Here is a 16093-nt window from a genome sequence, read left to right as displayed (position 1 = left end):
TTGGATAGAAATGCACTCTCTTCCTACCTCCCACTGTGCCATCAAAGAGCCTGTAATGTAGAAAAATGGAATATAATTGTAGAGGTTCAAAGAGTTTTATAATAATGTTCCTTTTTTTCTGTTTTAAGAATAATAATCACAAATTGAGTTATCATAACAATTATTCTTCACTGCAATAAACATTTTTGGAGCAGTTTATTAAAAATAGATTCCTATTATTATAATTTTAAATCTCAGTAATAGCCTCAGCCAAGAAGCCTGTTGGGTTTTTTCTTCTCTTTACTCCTAAATTATTGTGCTGGAGAAAAGAACTGCTATTAACTGGGAAATATTTTGATATTTTTGCATCCCAAGTACTATTTATGTCTGGACAGACCACTTACTTGTATCCCCTGGCAATGGAGTTCATGCTTGGAAGGAATAACATCAGATGAGGGCTTGAATGGGAAATATCTAGAAAATTTTCATTTCTTTCCATTTGCAGAAACTTCCTTTCCCACGGGGGTGCTGCAAAATCAGACCTCCAATTATATTTTTCTCTCTTGTAAATCAGCAGTAAAAAGAACCTTTGCTTATATTTGACATTGCCCTTAAGGGTTTGTTTGTCTTGGACCAGGAATTTCACTACCTGATGGCAGAAAACAAGTTTAAGGTCATTTTTGACCATCCCACCTCCTCTAAAGTGGGGAGAGATCACATGAATGTAAAACCCCTGAAGGACTAAAGCAACCCAAATGTGATCTCAGAGAAGAAATGTCTCTCAGGGATCTCTAGTAGACTTGGAAATCCATTTAAAGCATCCCAAGGTTTTATATCTCAGAACTTCCTCCACAAACTTTCAGCTGGTGAAAGGAACCAGTTTGGAAAGAAACCTGCTCGTGAGTGGGGACAAATGGCATTTCTGGAGAGGCAAACTCTGAAAAAAAGATTTTCCAGGGACTGATTTCCCAGCCATGAAGATGTCAGGGATACCCCACTCTCCATGGGGAACTTGAGTGCTTTCCTGGGTCCTTCCACCTGCACAAAGCTGGGGCTCCCCTTCTCCCAGCCTCTGCTCCCCTGGAAGCACTTTCCTCCTGCTGTCCTTGTGTTCTTGGCTGGTGGGCAAGAACATTTCTCTCGTCTCCATTTTCCAGCCCTTCCCCTTGGCCCCCATGTCCCAGAGGAGATTTGGCCAGCTGACATTGCCTTTCAACATCAGCCCAAGGCCAGGCCTGTTCTCAACCAAGCCCTCCCCATGCAGATTTGGACACTTTTTGGGTTTTTACAGCTGGGTACCTCAGTCCAGCAGCCCGAGTCTAGCCCTTAAACCTACTGCATATTAACTAGGAAAAAATACTGATTTAACCTCTCCAGCTTTGCTGAATGATCAGGTTCTCTCAGGTTTTCAAATGTCTTAATTAGCATTCTTGACCCAATTTAGAAATTTCTTGCTGTTTTGACTAATCCTGATGATTGAACAGCAAAGCCTTAACATGTAGACAAGCCTTGAGCTAAAGAACGCAAGTAATTTATTAAAAGATTTACAAGGGTCCCCTAAATGCAGTTTGGATATCACCTGCAGTGCCTAAATGTTGTTATAAACACCCAAGTCAAGAAACAAATCTTCTTTTCCAGAATTCAGTCACTGCAGCTAAAAATAAGCTGCTTAGCATAATGAGAAAAATCAGAACCAGGCAGCAGTGGAAGGCACAGTATTTTTCCAGTGTCAGCCCCGTAACCTGAGATGTGAACTCTTCAGCACTGTCCTGTGAGTTCAGGGGTGAAGGAGTTCCTTCCCTCTGACACAGTGAGTCTATTTAGGGACTGGATTTCTGTTGGAAAGCTGCTGACAGAGCTCCACCGGCCATGGCCGTCACTGAATCCAATACAAATCCAGCCATGGGGGATTCAGCAAAGGCTGGGACTCTTGACAGATCACCTTTAGCCAATTTTCCCCATGCCTATTATATTATCCTGACTGAAAATGGGGAATAATTCCACGAATTCCATAGTTTCCAGATCCAAAACTGAATTTCTTGAAGATGCAGAGGAATCTGTGTGTCTTTCTGTTGTTGCTGTTGTTCAGAAATCACAAAGCAAAGTACACAAAGGCTGAGATAGGGGTTGTTTTCTGTTCTGGTTTTATATTTGCACTGTCTGGTTTCAAATACAATAGAATATATATGAAAAAAATATGACTAGATATACACACATTGTATATAATGTGTATACAGAACAAAGAAACCACCATCCTGACTCTACAGTGGGAGACCAAGATCCAGTTTAGAGAGAAGTACGTGTGACAAATCAAAATAAGCAGGTGGAAAAACAGAAGGACAAGCACAGAGTTGGGAAAAAAACTTTCTTGCCTACACATTGAACAGTAGTAAATACTCTTAGCATGACTGTTAATTTGTATATATACTTAGGTGGTGTATCCTGAAATTACTCACCTAGATGAGTATCTCTAATGTTTCCATATTAAATCCTTTTGTGTGTGGAACACCTCTTGATTTTCTGCTGCACTGTTGGAAAAGCAGGAGGATGTCACAAAAGATAGACTGTGCCATTTACTGCTTATCCTAGAAATGGCACATTAGTGATGAGAGGAAATTGCCTTTATCTTGTCTCAGGTTTCATTTCTGTGCAATATCAGGAGCTTTTTCTCCTTCAGCTGAGAAAAGCTGAATGTTCTGCAGGGATGGAAACCATTTAATTCTGCATTTAATGTGACGTGACTACATACTCGATATCTTTGGCTTTCATTTTTATTCTGGTAGATTTGCAGACAGGAAGGATCACAGTGCAACTTTTTTAACCATGCCAGTATAATAAAAATGAACTTAAACAGATTCAGATCAGAAGCTGAAATATTCTGGGTTCAGAAAGGAAATTATATCGGTGTGGATCTTGAGTTTAAATTGGGCAGCTGTTCAGTTACAAGGTTTCTGTGCAATTGTGATGTGGAAGTTCCATTTTAGGCACTATAGGAGATGTCTGCAATGTAAATTCAAGTCATTAGTGGCACTGGAAGAGGTTTTCCAGGGAAGCTGTGGCTGCCTCATCCCTGGATGTATTCAGAGCCAGGCTGGACTGGGCTTGGAACAACCTGGGATAGTGGAAGGATTTGAAACTAAATGATCCAACTCAAATCATTCTGTGAGTTTGTGATTAAAGTAATCTAAATTACTTTTATAATTGTTACCTATGAAACAGTGATGCTGATGTTAGGAAGAGATTTTCTAATTAGAGGAGAGAAACAAGTGGTACCACCAATTCCTCAAAGACATTGTGAGGAGTGTGTAGCAGCAAAATTACCTTTTCCTGTTGCTTCCTAATTTATTCTTTATTTTGATTTGAAAATCAAAACTAACTTTGAAAAAAAACAGCATCCCAAACTGTGCTGGTTCAGGATACACTTGGGGTTTTTATCCCATTACTACCAGACTAAAATTTATAGGCTGCAGCTCTTAGACTACCCATGTTGTCTGTAGCTTTAGATACATTTGATTGAATTGTAGTTATTAAAGAGTTTTATGCCTTAAGCAAGGATTACATTTATCAGTAAATTTGTACATTTTCAGCTACTTTCTTGTTCTTACTTCAATATTAAATTGTTAAAACTACCAGCAAAAGTTCCAAGTCAAACCAAAGATGCTGTGTCCACTTCAATTAACACAACAGATATTTTAGAACATTCTATGTCCTTATCCTGAACCTCACTTCTACAAAAAACAGATTTTTAATTTTGAAAATGCCAAATAATTTCACCTTCACAGTGTTGGGACACAGTGTGTGTGATTTTTGCTGTCAGCCAGCCCAAGGTAGCCAGCAGCAGGGGTTTCCATCCAGACAAGAACAGATCCAGCCCTGCTTTAAGGTCGTTGCAGACATTTACAGGCATTCCTGATTTAATTAAGTCAGGCTTTGTTATTCCCCTGTGCCAAGAGGACCTGAGTGTAATCTGAGCTCTACAGGAGAGCTGGCACTACCTGAAAATGGAAACCAAATCTTACCTGCAAGAAAGGTCATGCTTGTGCTCTTCTTGGAAATTAAAGCAGGAAATCATGTCACTAGAGAAAAAAAATTTAGTTTTTAGCAGTCCTAACCTGACTGTAGTGATGGTCTGTGCCATCCATGGAAGAGCTGTATGTGCTTTAAAGCACAGCTCTGCAGATGGATTTCAGTACTGAAATATTCAGCATCCCTACTTTAAATGTGAGAGCTGTGAGAATGCCTGGTTCCAGGGGATTAATTAACAAAAATGCAGTGCTGCACCTCGTCAGCACCACTCGGGGGATTCAGACTAATGGGCTTGGGGACACTGAGTTGCAGAAATTCCCCCCTAACTCAGCAGAGAGCAGGGCAGTGCTGATGTTGGTTTCCCTGCTGTAGCCAGACCTGCCCTGCTCTATGAGCAGCGTTTTTGCTCTCCTGTTGTTGTGGCATGATCAGGTTTATCTCTGAATTCACAGGAATGGCTCAGAGCCTGGATGTTGGAAAATCCCAGCTCTACAGAGACAGGGCAACTGAGAGGCATTTTAAAAGATTTTATTCCATTATCAGTCTCGTAGAAGGGTGAGACACAAGAGATGTAAAACTCAACACCATTCTATCAGAAGCCAACCTATTTTCTGGTTACAATACCTTAGAAATGTTTTTCAGCCTATTAGCTTTTGCCACACAGTGCTGCTAATACTTCTAACGCCACCTATTATTTTGAAAATGCCAAATAATATCACCTTCACAGAGCTGGGACACAGTGTGTGTGATTTTTGCTGTCAGTATCCAGCAGCAGGGGTTTCCATCCAGACAAGAACAGACCCTGGCCTGCTTTAAGGTCCTGTTACTAGAACCTTATAAATAATAGGTCACCTATTATTTTACCCCACGTGATGTTGCTACAATGCATCATCTTTCACAGTTCTAATTCTCCAAAATATCTGGTCTTTTGCAAGGCCATCTATTGAAACTTGTTTTCAGTTCAACCTCTCTCTCAACCATGGCTTCTCTACTCCATGGCCTTCCTAAATCAGCACCCCTTGTCTCAGATTTTGCATACAGATGTACAAGGCTGTGTGAGTTTTCAGTCAGGTTTTGAGAGTCCTTTACAAATCCATTTCTCACACCTGGAGAGATCAACAGAGCAGCACCTGCTGATTCCAGTGAACTCTGAAAACTCCTCACCTCTCCAGCCTCTGTGTTGAATCCAGGCTCCCAACATATCTCAGGAATAAACCTGTTTCCATGGAGCCACGATCAATTTAACCCCCAGCTGAAGGGATGTGTAATTGAACAGCTTCTGTTCACTGCACCCAGGACCAGCAAATGAGTTTTAAAAGTCCGGCCTTGCTAACCAGGGGCACCTCACTGAGGTTTTCAGCGTGGTTTTCCATGTTTTCCCAGCCACTGGGCAGGAGAGTGCTGTCTCAGAGCATCCTTAAAAATGCATGAAGCCACTTGCGTGACAAGGCAGACGGAAAGGGAGCGCTCCTGGCCTTACCTTTTCTGTCACCATTTCATTATTTATTGACAGATTTGCTGTCTTTAGTCCTGGAGTGGGTATTGATTTACATTGTGAGGCCCCTTTTATATGTTTTTATAACTTAGACACCTCATTAAATCCAAGCAGCAAATGATCAGTTGTGCAGGTGCACCAGCCCTGTGAGGCTGGCTTATCCACAGGGTCTAAATCTATCCGACCCCTGGAGTTAATAAATTTTTCCTTCCTTACTCAGCTCATTGTCAGAGAAGCCCTTAAAAATCCATCAGTTCTCCTTAAAGTTACTTCTGGAAAAGACAAAGCATCTGGCAGGTCTTTTGAAAGTGCAGCACTGTGTTAGAGACCCAAATTCTGCTTAGAGAAATGCAAACCAAAAACGTGCTTCAATTCCTGTTCCATTAGATCTTCCAGGAAGAGGTAACAATGTGATAATCAAGGCTCCTGCCATCCTCTCAGGCAGCTGCACAGTCTGTTATGTCAATGGAGTTCAGATGGATGATCTCAGTTCAGCTACAGCAGTCATGCTTTTGCTTTAAGACATCTTGATCAAAGGCTTTTTCTTGAAATCAGAAGGCTTAAATCTAAATAACAAAATGAATCACCTTTTAAAAAAGAGGAAAAAAAATCCACATTAGTTGGAATCCTCATTTTCAGTCACTTAAACCTAATCTCCAGTAAGTAGAAATCAATTTAAAGCCTTGCTGAAATCAATAGAGCCAGTGATTTATAGCAGTAGCAAATTTGGCTCTTGAACTACAGATTTCCTGATAGCCTGATGTTCCTTAAGAGATAACTCCAACGATTGTAGTCAACAGCAACTGTTGTTTTTATTTTGCTCTGTGAATCACAGCTGGTATTTTGAGTATTTTTATGAAAATGCCAGTTCTAGCAGACTGCAACATGAAACATTTAACTAGGTGTTACAGGTCTCCAAACCATCCATGAGGGTGCAGTTTTTGTGGAGAAAGTTATAAAGCACAGCCCTGCAGGGGTGACAGGGAATTCTGATTTCTCCAGCTAAAAATAGGAAGCCTGGCTATTTCTCTAACATTTTTCACCTATTTAGGTGAAAAATGTAAAACAGCATAAGGGTGGGGTGTTTTTCTGCCTGCTGAAATACAGAGAGAAGCACAAGAGGGTGTGATGCTGCAGGTCAGAGAGGCAGGAGGGGCAGGTTGGCAGCTGAAACGAGTCCTGCATTCAGTCACTTTAAAAGTACCCCCCAAATGATGAGCACTTTAATCATTTTTCCTGGGCACCTGAGCAGAGGTTTAAGCTGCTCTGGAGAAGGGAAGGGCACGTGCCTGCTCTCACAGCAGCTTTTCCACTAATGAGGAAGCTGTGCCCTGTCTCCTCCTTCTTTCCTTTCCCCTTCTGCTGCTTGGCTGTTCTCAGACCTTCTGCCATTTATTCTGGATCACCTCAGAGGATTATTAAATCCAGTTTTTGTCTTGAAAAAGTGGCCTCAGCAGGAGCCTGTGAGCTCCTGAATGTGCTGATAATGGTGTGCTCCTGTCGACAGAGAGTGAGCTGAGATTCTCACTCGTGGCCAGTCAAACATTTGCACATGGAAATTCCATCTCCATTTCCATTACTGATCAACACTGGCCCTAGAGAGTGGACCCCTGGCATTCAATCACACTTAAGAAATTTTTACTCTCTACTTGTGGCGTTTTGCTGCAAGAAAATAACACTTAACCACGGAATTGGGAAGGCAGCTCCACACTGAGCAGATCCTGGGACCTGTATCAGCCAAGCAAGGAGGTGCAGGACTGAGCCTCTTCACCCCCCCTTTCTTGGCCGAGCAAGACACAGGACCAAGCTAAGCAAATAATTGGCTTTACTGCTCATTAAGTGTGCTTATCCCTGGTGCTGCAGAGCCCTGCAGGAGAGGGGATGGTTGCGGCGCAGTGCGGACACGAGATGGACGGGGAGGGAGCACCAGCAGGTTTCCAACACTGACAGCAGCAATTGTGAGAAATGTTACTGCTGCTATCAGCCTGGCTTCAGACCAAGCTGCTGCTGTCCAAGAAAGCTTTGCCTGCTACGTTTTTAATGGTGTGTCAGTTCTGGATGTGACAAAGGCCTCTGAGCATCACTTACACTCTTTTTTTTTTCAGCAAACCTCTCACCTTGTCCTTGCAAACCCTCCACTCTTTCCTCGTTTCTAATGCAAGTTTTCCCTTATAGGCAGTCTCTGTCCTGAAAAACAGCCTGTGAGTAGCAGGAAAGGCTTCACTGATTTATTTACTGTGCTAGTGAGCTAGAAAAAACAACTCTAATTTTTTAATCAGCATAAACCTGTCTTGGAACTACGTCAGCAGCTCTGTCTCGTTTGCTTCCTTTCAAAGGAAAACATAACATCCCATCAGTGCTTCCCCTTCCAAAGTTAGCACAAGCCAAGAGATGCCCAACAGAGTGGAACTCCATCTGCACAGCACTTTTACACCCCCAGCACTGCACAAGGTCATAATTTTCTCCTAAATCAACATAATTACATCAGCACCTTCCCTGAGCTAACAGGGCTGTAGGCACTCAACCCTGGCATGATTTCTGATCCCACGGCATCATCCCAGAGAAATCTCTGGGAGCTTTCTTCCTGCCCACTCACCTCTTGAAGCAGGATGTGTGAATGCCCTATTCAAGCGGTCTCATCCTTACCTTTGTTAAATAAAACATCCTGTCCTAGTCACCAGCCCTGCTTCTCAAAACTTTCTGAGATAATCTCTCAAATAGCACAGAATTTCCTCCACATGGCAACCAAAACTTGAAAACCCTCAGGCTGTCACCCTCACTGATGGTATCTCTGTTGGAGTGTTGTGAAGACAAATTGCTTTTGCTTTAGTGGAGGTTCTGATTCATGAGAAAATGCATAGACCTCTCATGTAAAATCCCGGTAAGAGCATCCTTTTTTTGCAGTATGTGATGATCCTTGTATTGAAAATAGAACAAATCCTTGAAATTTTTTTTTCTGGAGTAGATGAAAGCAAAAAAAAAAAAAAAAAAAAAAAAAAAAAAAAAACAAAAAAAAAAAAACAAAAACCACCATGCAAGCTCTCTGGCATTTGGAAGAGGAAAGAGGTAAATCTTTTGGGAGAAAGGAGTGCTTCTAAGCTTGGTTTAGTTCTGCAGATGAGACAGCTATCTTGAATAAAATCCAAGAAAAATTCAGCAGTGATGTTTTTCCCTGCATGTAGCCTGTCAAATTCATCCCAGCCCTTCCCACACCTGAAGCTGACCTCTGGAATATGGCTAAAAATGTCTGTTGTTTTTATTGCCAGGTGTTTTATATCAGCTCAGTTGTACTGAAATAGGGATAAATTATTTTTATTCAGTGTCGCATTAACTCAGAAAATACTCCCTTTTTGGTAGAATGTGTTGCTTATTGTAAATACCACAGTAAGTGATTTTTAGCGTCTGTTTGCAAATATTTATTTGAACTAACATTTTTTTTAATGTACTATACTAAATAATTCATTAGAGGGCTGGCCATTAAGAAAAAAAAAAAGACTGAGGTAGCTCTGGCTTAAATTGCAGCATTCAGATTTGACTGGTTGCTTATTATTTCTGTACAAACTCAAGGTTCTTATACAGCAAATTCTCCTTTCTTAAAAAATTGCAGAATCACTGAAAGGTCAGGGTGGGAAGGGACCTCTGAAGATCATCCAGTCCAAACCCCATTTTTAAAAATGCATCAGAAAACTGTAGTTTTAGAATGTCTTTTGTACTAATTAAGCCAAAATGCATGAATTATTAAACATGCTCATTTACAGTGCTCATGCACTTGAAAGGTTTGCTTTCATTACTAATAAGGCACAAACATAGCTGAAAAGAGGTAATTAGAGCATCAAAGGCAATGAACCATCCTGAAACTTCATGACGTTTTGCCCAAAAAAACATCATTCAGCTGAATAGCAAGACACAAAATAAATGCCTGTACTGTTGTGTCCAGAGGATAAGAACCAAAGTCTTCCCAAGCAGCTCCAGAGATACAGCAAGGAGCTTTTTTTCTGCTCACAAATACCTTCAGAATTGATGTAGGAATGGCAAAGGTGAACCCCTGTGGTTACATTTCAAAGATTGTGTTTTCAAGTCAGAAACCCATTAGTTCTTCTAAATCAAAGACTTTTTTTTTTCATCCTGCGAGACCGCTTCATCCCTAGCACAGAAGAAAAACTTCCATTCTCAAAGTTTTTCTTTGCCAGTGGTTTTAATAATGTGCCCTGTTTTACATGCAGTTGCAGGGAGAGATGCTCCTTGCAGATGAGAAGGAGCACTGACACTTTTTATGATGGGAAAATGTGTACATCACATCAAATAATGAGGGCTCTGCATACACCACGTCAGAGATTGTGCTTTGAGTACCCAGCTTTGGAGAACAAGTTACACTCTGTGGTTTCTCATTACTGAAATCCTGCTGGAACTTTGCCCCCAGACATTTAGAAAATTGCAGTAAAATGACTGCATATTGTTTACACAGATTATTGACTATGCTTTCTTATGTAGATTTAAGAAGGGGGGAAAAAAGGTCTTTCTTACATAGCTCGGAGCTCCTAAATACACTTGAGAAATGTCTAGACAGCAGCTTGAAAACCAGCTTCCATCTCTGCAAGGTTCAGTGCTCATCTTTATGGTAGTCCACTGATACCCGTGGCTCTCAAGAAGCAGCAAATGTGCCAAGGCACAGAAGCAGCACCGTGAGGTACCCACGGGGAGCTGCCAATGAGCCACGCTCCAGCTGCTGCTCCACACCAGCTCCTTCCTGGAAAGTCAACCAAAAAAAAGCAGAAAATGCAGTAGAAAGAGGGAGTGGGTGTAAAATGTCCTGGCTGGTGTTAACAAGGCAGTGGCAGATCCTCACAAGTTGTGTTGGGTGACAGACACCTCTGGGAGAAGGCCGACTGTTGTGGGAGATAGAAACATGGAGTGGTTTGGGTTGGAAGGGAGGGCAAAGCTCATCCAGTGCCATCTCTGCCATGGGCAGTGACACCTTCCACTGTCCCAGGCTGCTCCAAGCCCCAGTGTCCAACCTGGCCCAGCCACAGCTGCTTTGGGCACCCTGTGCCAGGGCCTGCCCACCCTCCCAGGGAACAATTCCTAATTCCCAATATCCCATCTAACCCTCCACTCTTTTTTTGTTTACAGCCATTATTCCTTATCCTATCACGCCATGCCCTTGTCCCAAGTCCCCCTCCAGCTGTCTTGGAGCCCCTTTAGGCACTGGAGGGGGCTCTGAGGTCTCTCTGGATCCCTGTCTTCTCCAGGCTGAACAACCCCAGCTCTCCCCTCCTTTCTCCACAGCAGAGGTGCTTCAGGACTGGGTTCAACATAGAGCATTTTTCCTCTTCTGCTGGGGCTGAGGCACCCCAATGGAGCATGGGAGTGGGAGAAAAACGCCCCTTTCTGACCCCAGCAGTCTCTAAACATTCCTGGAAAGAGGGAAGTCATCACTTCGGCATTAGAAATAGTCCCAAAGCTCTCGCACCTGCTGTTGCCATCTCCGAGCTGCATTTTGCTGGCCCTGACAGTGAAACCCCCACACCTGAGGCAGCCAAACCCAGCTCCTCCATTAGACAGAGGGCAGAGGCAGATGTGGGGAGCATCACTCTCACTCCTACACTCCTACCCCTCTCCCACTGGGGAGGAGTGGGGTAGGAACAGAACATCATTCCCCGGGATATCGCAGTGCTGCACAAGGCACAGCCACAGGGAGCAAGTGACACATGAACTTCCCATCCTGGCTGTCTCTTTGGAGCAAACCAACCCCACAACTGCATTTTGGAAGGACCTGGACTACAGGAGCAAAAGAACTGATGTGGCCAGGGGGTCTGGGTGCCAAGGGGACAAGACAGGTGCTGGACAGCACGGATGTGCCCACGAGCAGCTCGGCTCAATGCCTGGGGAGAAGTGCAGTGAGTTGGTGCCTCCCTGCTCCCATGTCCATGTCCTGCTGTCCTGCACCCCAGCAGCAGCAGCAACGCTGCTGTCTCAGCTGAAACAGGTCTGACATGCTTGAATTGTGCTTGGCATGAAAGGTACTGTAGGAGAATCAGGCAAACCAAGGAGTAAAACCAATTAAAGTTAACACCACTCCTTTCTCAAGAGGTAATCAGTGTGATTATCATGACAAACCTCCCCCTCTCCCTCCAGCTCCACGGTGTGTGTCAGGCTCATCTTGAGATACTCCCATCTTACTCCACGGGGGTAAAACACCACGTGCTGTGAGCCTGTGCTGGAGATGCATCCAGAAAAAAACATATGGTGTTAGACTGTGCCTGAGGGATTTCTATAGGAATAAACACAGATTCTGGCCAAATGCAACTCCTCAGCAATTCTCTGTCTGTGACCAGGAATTATAGATAGAAAGATGCTGTTGGTCTTTTAGCTAAGATATGCAGTGCCTTGACTTACGTGGGAAAGCAGAGGACCTGTTTTATTTTAGGTCACTGGACAGCTTTTAGCTGGGCTAAAAAGAACAAAATTGTTATACATTGTTTTATTATGAAGAACTGCTTTCCTGGTCTGTTGTTTATGCCACTGGCACAGGTCAGCCTCAATTTCCCCTGCTGTAAATAGCTCATGGAGAGCTACACAGGTGGTGTGGTGCCAAGAGTCTCCTACTTTAAACATTCAGGATGCATCCCATCTGAAGATGAGGCTCTGGGTTTGATATCAACAACAACAACAACAAAAAAAAAAAAAAAAAAAAAAAAAAAAAAAAAAAAAAAAGCAGCTCCATACCTGCAGAGATCTGTAAAGAAAGGAAAATACTGTTCTGAATTCTCCTGTTACTGTGCTTTTTTTTTCATACATAGGTGAAGTTACACCATCAAATATTTTTAGAAGGGAATGTCATTATGTGCCTGATTGCCTCTCATTTCCTGAAAGGAACATCATGAATGCCTAACAGGCCCAGGAGTCGGGGGAAATAATGAATAAGAGGTTTTCTTGACAATACAAAGCAGAAAGTTGATGCAAGAGCTCAGGTGCCAGTCCCAGTGCATTTTGTTACCACAAAACCAGCAGCATCTTGGTGGTCACAGTGGTAAAAAATTATTAGTGAATTAAACAGGCGGCTGACAGTTGAATTTTGTTATATGAAGACAAGAATGTTTCTGTTTTATTCAGAAATCTCTTGAAGACTACAGCCTTAATACTCTTGCTTCCATTTAAAATAGTTTAGTCATTCTACTCAAGACTGGGGCTTGTTAATTGGAATTGTGAAGGTTTCCATTAAAATGGAAAATAAAAATTGTAAATTTACTGAGCCTTCATATTTTCCAAGTTTTTGACAAAGGAAAACCAATACCTTTTCTTTTCAGATTTTGAGAAAAAGCTCCTGGTCTTTTCATTTTATCTCCTTCATGCCATGAGTGCATCTAAAGAACACTGCACTTCTCATTCCATCATGAAAACAAATATTTAGAGTGAATTCTTGTCGATCTGCCCAAAAGGAATTTGTTGCACAATTCTGTAAGATGATAGCACAGTAAATAGCTGACAAATAATCTATCAATCATAAATTCTGATCACAAATCCTCCCCTTTGGCAGCCAAACCAGCTCAAGTCGCTCCCGCCAGGTGAGCACCACATAACGCGTGACCCGAAATAAAGACTCACTTCTCCCTTTTGCCTCCCCAGGTGATCTCATGCATTTGCCACCCTACCTTAGGATGGACTTTTTATTGAACCGTGGCGTGCAGGGCACGAGCAGAGACCTGGGTTTGGGGCAAGCCTGCTTGGAGCCACAGAAAAGCCGAACCTTGAAGCGTCCCACCGTGCTGGAGCCGATCCCCATGGAGACATCCTCCACGAGAGATGTCCAGTCATGGCAACCTGGTGCTGTGGCAACGTTACCTCAGCGAGAAGGAGCTGAGCTAGGACAGGCTCAAGCAAAAATGAGCAGCTCCCAAGAATCCCTGCTGGACTCGCGGGGCCACTTGAAAGGAAACAATCCCTACGCAAAATCTTACACCCTGGTATAACGAAAAGAGCATGGCTGGACAGTGGCTGTAAATATTTACACTGAAAAACAAAACAAAACAAAAAAAAAAATGTCCAATGAAAGCTACCTTTTTTTTATTGAATTCCAATATTTATAATTAAAGAAGAAGATTGCCAAAATATTTGACAAAAAAAATTAATAATATGAATGACAGACAGTGCAAAGGCTCTCTTGCTTTTTTTCTGTCTGAGTGTGAGCTTCATCTGACTGGACATCTGAATTTTTGGGTAAAAGAGTCCAGTTTTCTGATCTTCACAAGCGTTTGTGTTTTTACTGATTTTCTACGAAGTGCATGGAGACTTAACAAAAACATTTTAACTGGAAGTTCCATCAGACAAGATTTAAAAGGGAAAAAAATCACAAAACAAAAAAAAAGAAAATCACCCTCTTTGTGAATTCAACAGGAACATTGATTTGGAAAAGCAAAAAGTCTTTTGTCATGTTTGCACTTTTTTTTTTTTAATTAGAAAATGGGTCCTTGATTGTTCTTTTTTTGTTGTTAATTAGGATGAGTGATGTCAGTGGAGTGAGGAGATTGATTTGGGTTTTTTTTTTAATATTAATTTAATGAGACACTCTTTGCATTTTGTCTATGCGAAATAAAAGGGTCTTCTGCCTTTATTTGTGATGTCTGCTTCCATCACCTTTTGCTGTGGTTTTCCCAAAGTGTGATAATGATGTCAGTGCCATCCTCTGAGTGATGTCTTCTTGTGCCTTGGGAAAAAGGAAAAGGAACTCAGGGGTCACATTTTTGGAAAAAAAAATTGGGGTTCACTAACCTTTTTTTGTTACCATGGGGCAAAGAGGCAGAAGGGTGCAAGCCCTGAGTGCTCTGAACCAAACCCACCCAGGACTCTGAGCATTTTGTCCATCTCACACCAGGAGGCTTTGGTTCAGCTTCAATGTTTTTTGGATCAGAAGAAATGTGTTGATGTTACTTTACTTCCTCCTTAGAAATGGATCTTTAGTCCATTTGGGAGCAGCTCTTATGGAAATTCTTTGCTTACGTAAGGACTGGGGTGGAAAAAAACCAACAACTTTTCCCATAATAGGAAAAATGGGAGGAAAAAAGTTATTCCAGGTCTTTCTCTAGAGGAAAAAAAAAGCTTGTTACGTGGGAGCTGTCAGCTCATATTACTTTGTTGCATCCTCTGACTCCATGAGAAGCGATATTGCTTGTTTTATGCAGAGCATAAATGATTGAGTACCACAGTCGGTGTTTTTAACACAACAGCCCTGCAGCCGCCTGGCTAAGTGCCTCCTTGTGTGTGCCCTGGCCAAGGCAACACAGAGCAGAGCATCCCAAATTGGTGCCAGCACGTTGTTCAGCACTGGCTGGAGGTACCAGCTGTGCTCTGGCAGCAGCAGAGCTCGGAGTGCTCGGGCAGGGTGGGAGCTCCCCGTGATTTCCCTGGCTGCGGGCATTGCTAACACAAACGTTAATGCACCATGCTCAACTCAGATTGTTCTAAAACACAAAAGTGCAGCAATGTGTGGTTGTTTTGTCACTGTTATTAATGGGATTGTGCTGTTGAAAGGGCACTAAGTGAGCCAAGTACTTTAAGTGTCTTGAAATGAATCAGGTTGCGCTTGCACCCATAGCTTTGCCAAGCCCAAGGGCTAAAGGTGTGCAGAGTTGAACAGAAGAGACCAAATGAAGAAATCCTCAAGGTATGTACTTCTTCTAGTCCTGCAGATTGCTGAGATGTCAATCAGTTAAGGGATTATTTCCCATCTGTCTTCATGTCTGACCAACATAGTCATAAAACATTAAAATTTTTTTAAAAGTACACCAAAAAATAAACAAACCAAACCAACCCCACCCAAAAAAAAGAGAAAAAAGAAAAAAAAAAAAAAACAAATAGTCAACCTTTTGCCTCCAAACCAGAAATTAAAAATGAAATGTTAAGAATTACCCATGAAGTATTTCCAGACAGAATGAAGTAACTATCTGTTAGCACTATGTTTTAGTTGATATGGGGGTGTTTGGTCAAAGGTTGGGCTCAGAACTTGGAGGTCTTTTCCAAGCTTAACAATTCCATGAAAAAAAGATTAAGCTATTCATTTGCTTTGGTTTGATGTGTTATGTCTTTTTTCCATAGAGAAAAATGGTGTTAATAAGAACCTAATTAAAACATGCACAAAGAAATTTCTTTTACTATTTCCCATTGAAAAAGCACAGAAAATGAAACTTTTATAGAAGATGTTGGGACAATTCAGTCCTATTTTATTCCCTCAAAAGTCTCTCTGCTGTGCTCAGCTTGAGGTGGATGGGGCATTAGCACTGCACGTAGAAATAAAAATGAATTTACTCAGTAGCATTCAGGACTTTTGAGTCTCCAAACACTTTCATATTCTATATTCAAAGCTTCTTCCTTGTCCTCTGTAAAAAGGTGAAAAGCTTTTGGACAGAACTGAGGTTTATTACATTTGTTCCTGTGGTTCATGGCTTCCTTCAGGCACAAGGGTGATGGGTCCTGTGGCTGCCCATCAAAACTTCAGTGACAGGCAAGAATGAACCAGCAATGGAGGCAGGAAATAGCCACATTTCAAACTCCTGGTGCCTGCTGATATTGGAAATATTCCAACATCTCCCTACATCT

General features: G+C 42.1%; 1 protein-coding gene across 2 annotated transcripts in view; it reads left to right on the top strand.

Annotated features, from left to right (window-relative positions):
• DSCAM (DS cell adhesion molecule) overlaps positions 1-13870 on the top strand; it is a 443286-nt gene extending 429416 nt beyond the window's left edge. For both annotated transcript variants that reach the window (XM_068179584.1, XM_068179590.1), the window contains exon 33: positions 13127-13870. In XM_068179584.1, the coding sequence (XP_068035685.1) occupies positions 13127-13470 (344 nt within the window). In that variant the 3' untranslated portion in view covers positions 13471-13870. The remainder of the gene's footprint in view (positions 1-13126) is intronic.
• Positions 13871-16093: the final 2223 nt, after the last annotated feature.

This window comes from Anomalospiza imberbis, chromosome 2, assembly GCF_031753505.1.
Source record: "Anomalospiza imberbis isolate Cuckoo-Finch-1a 21T00152 chromosome 2, ASM3175350v1, whole genome shotgun sequence".
In the NCBI taxonomy this organism is placed as follows: Eukaryota; Metazoa; Chordata; class Aves; order Passeriformes; family Viduidae; genus Anomalospiza; species Anomalospiza imberbis.
Note: the sequence above shows the minus strand (reverse complement) of the source record. Positions and strands in the feature narration are given on the sequence as shown.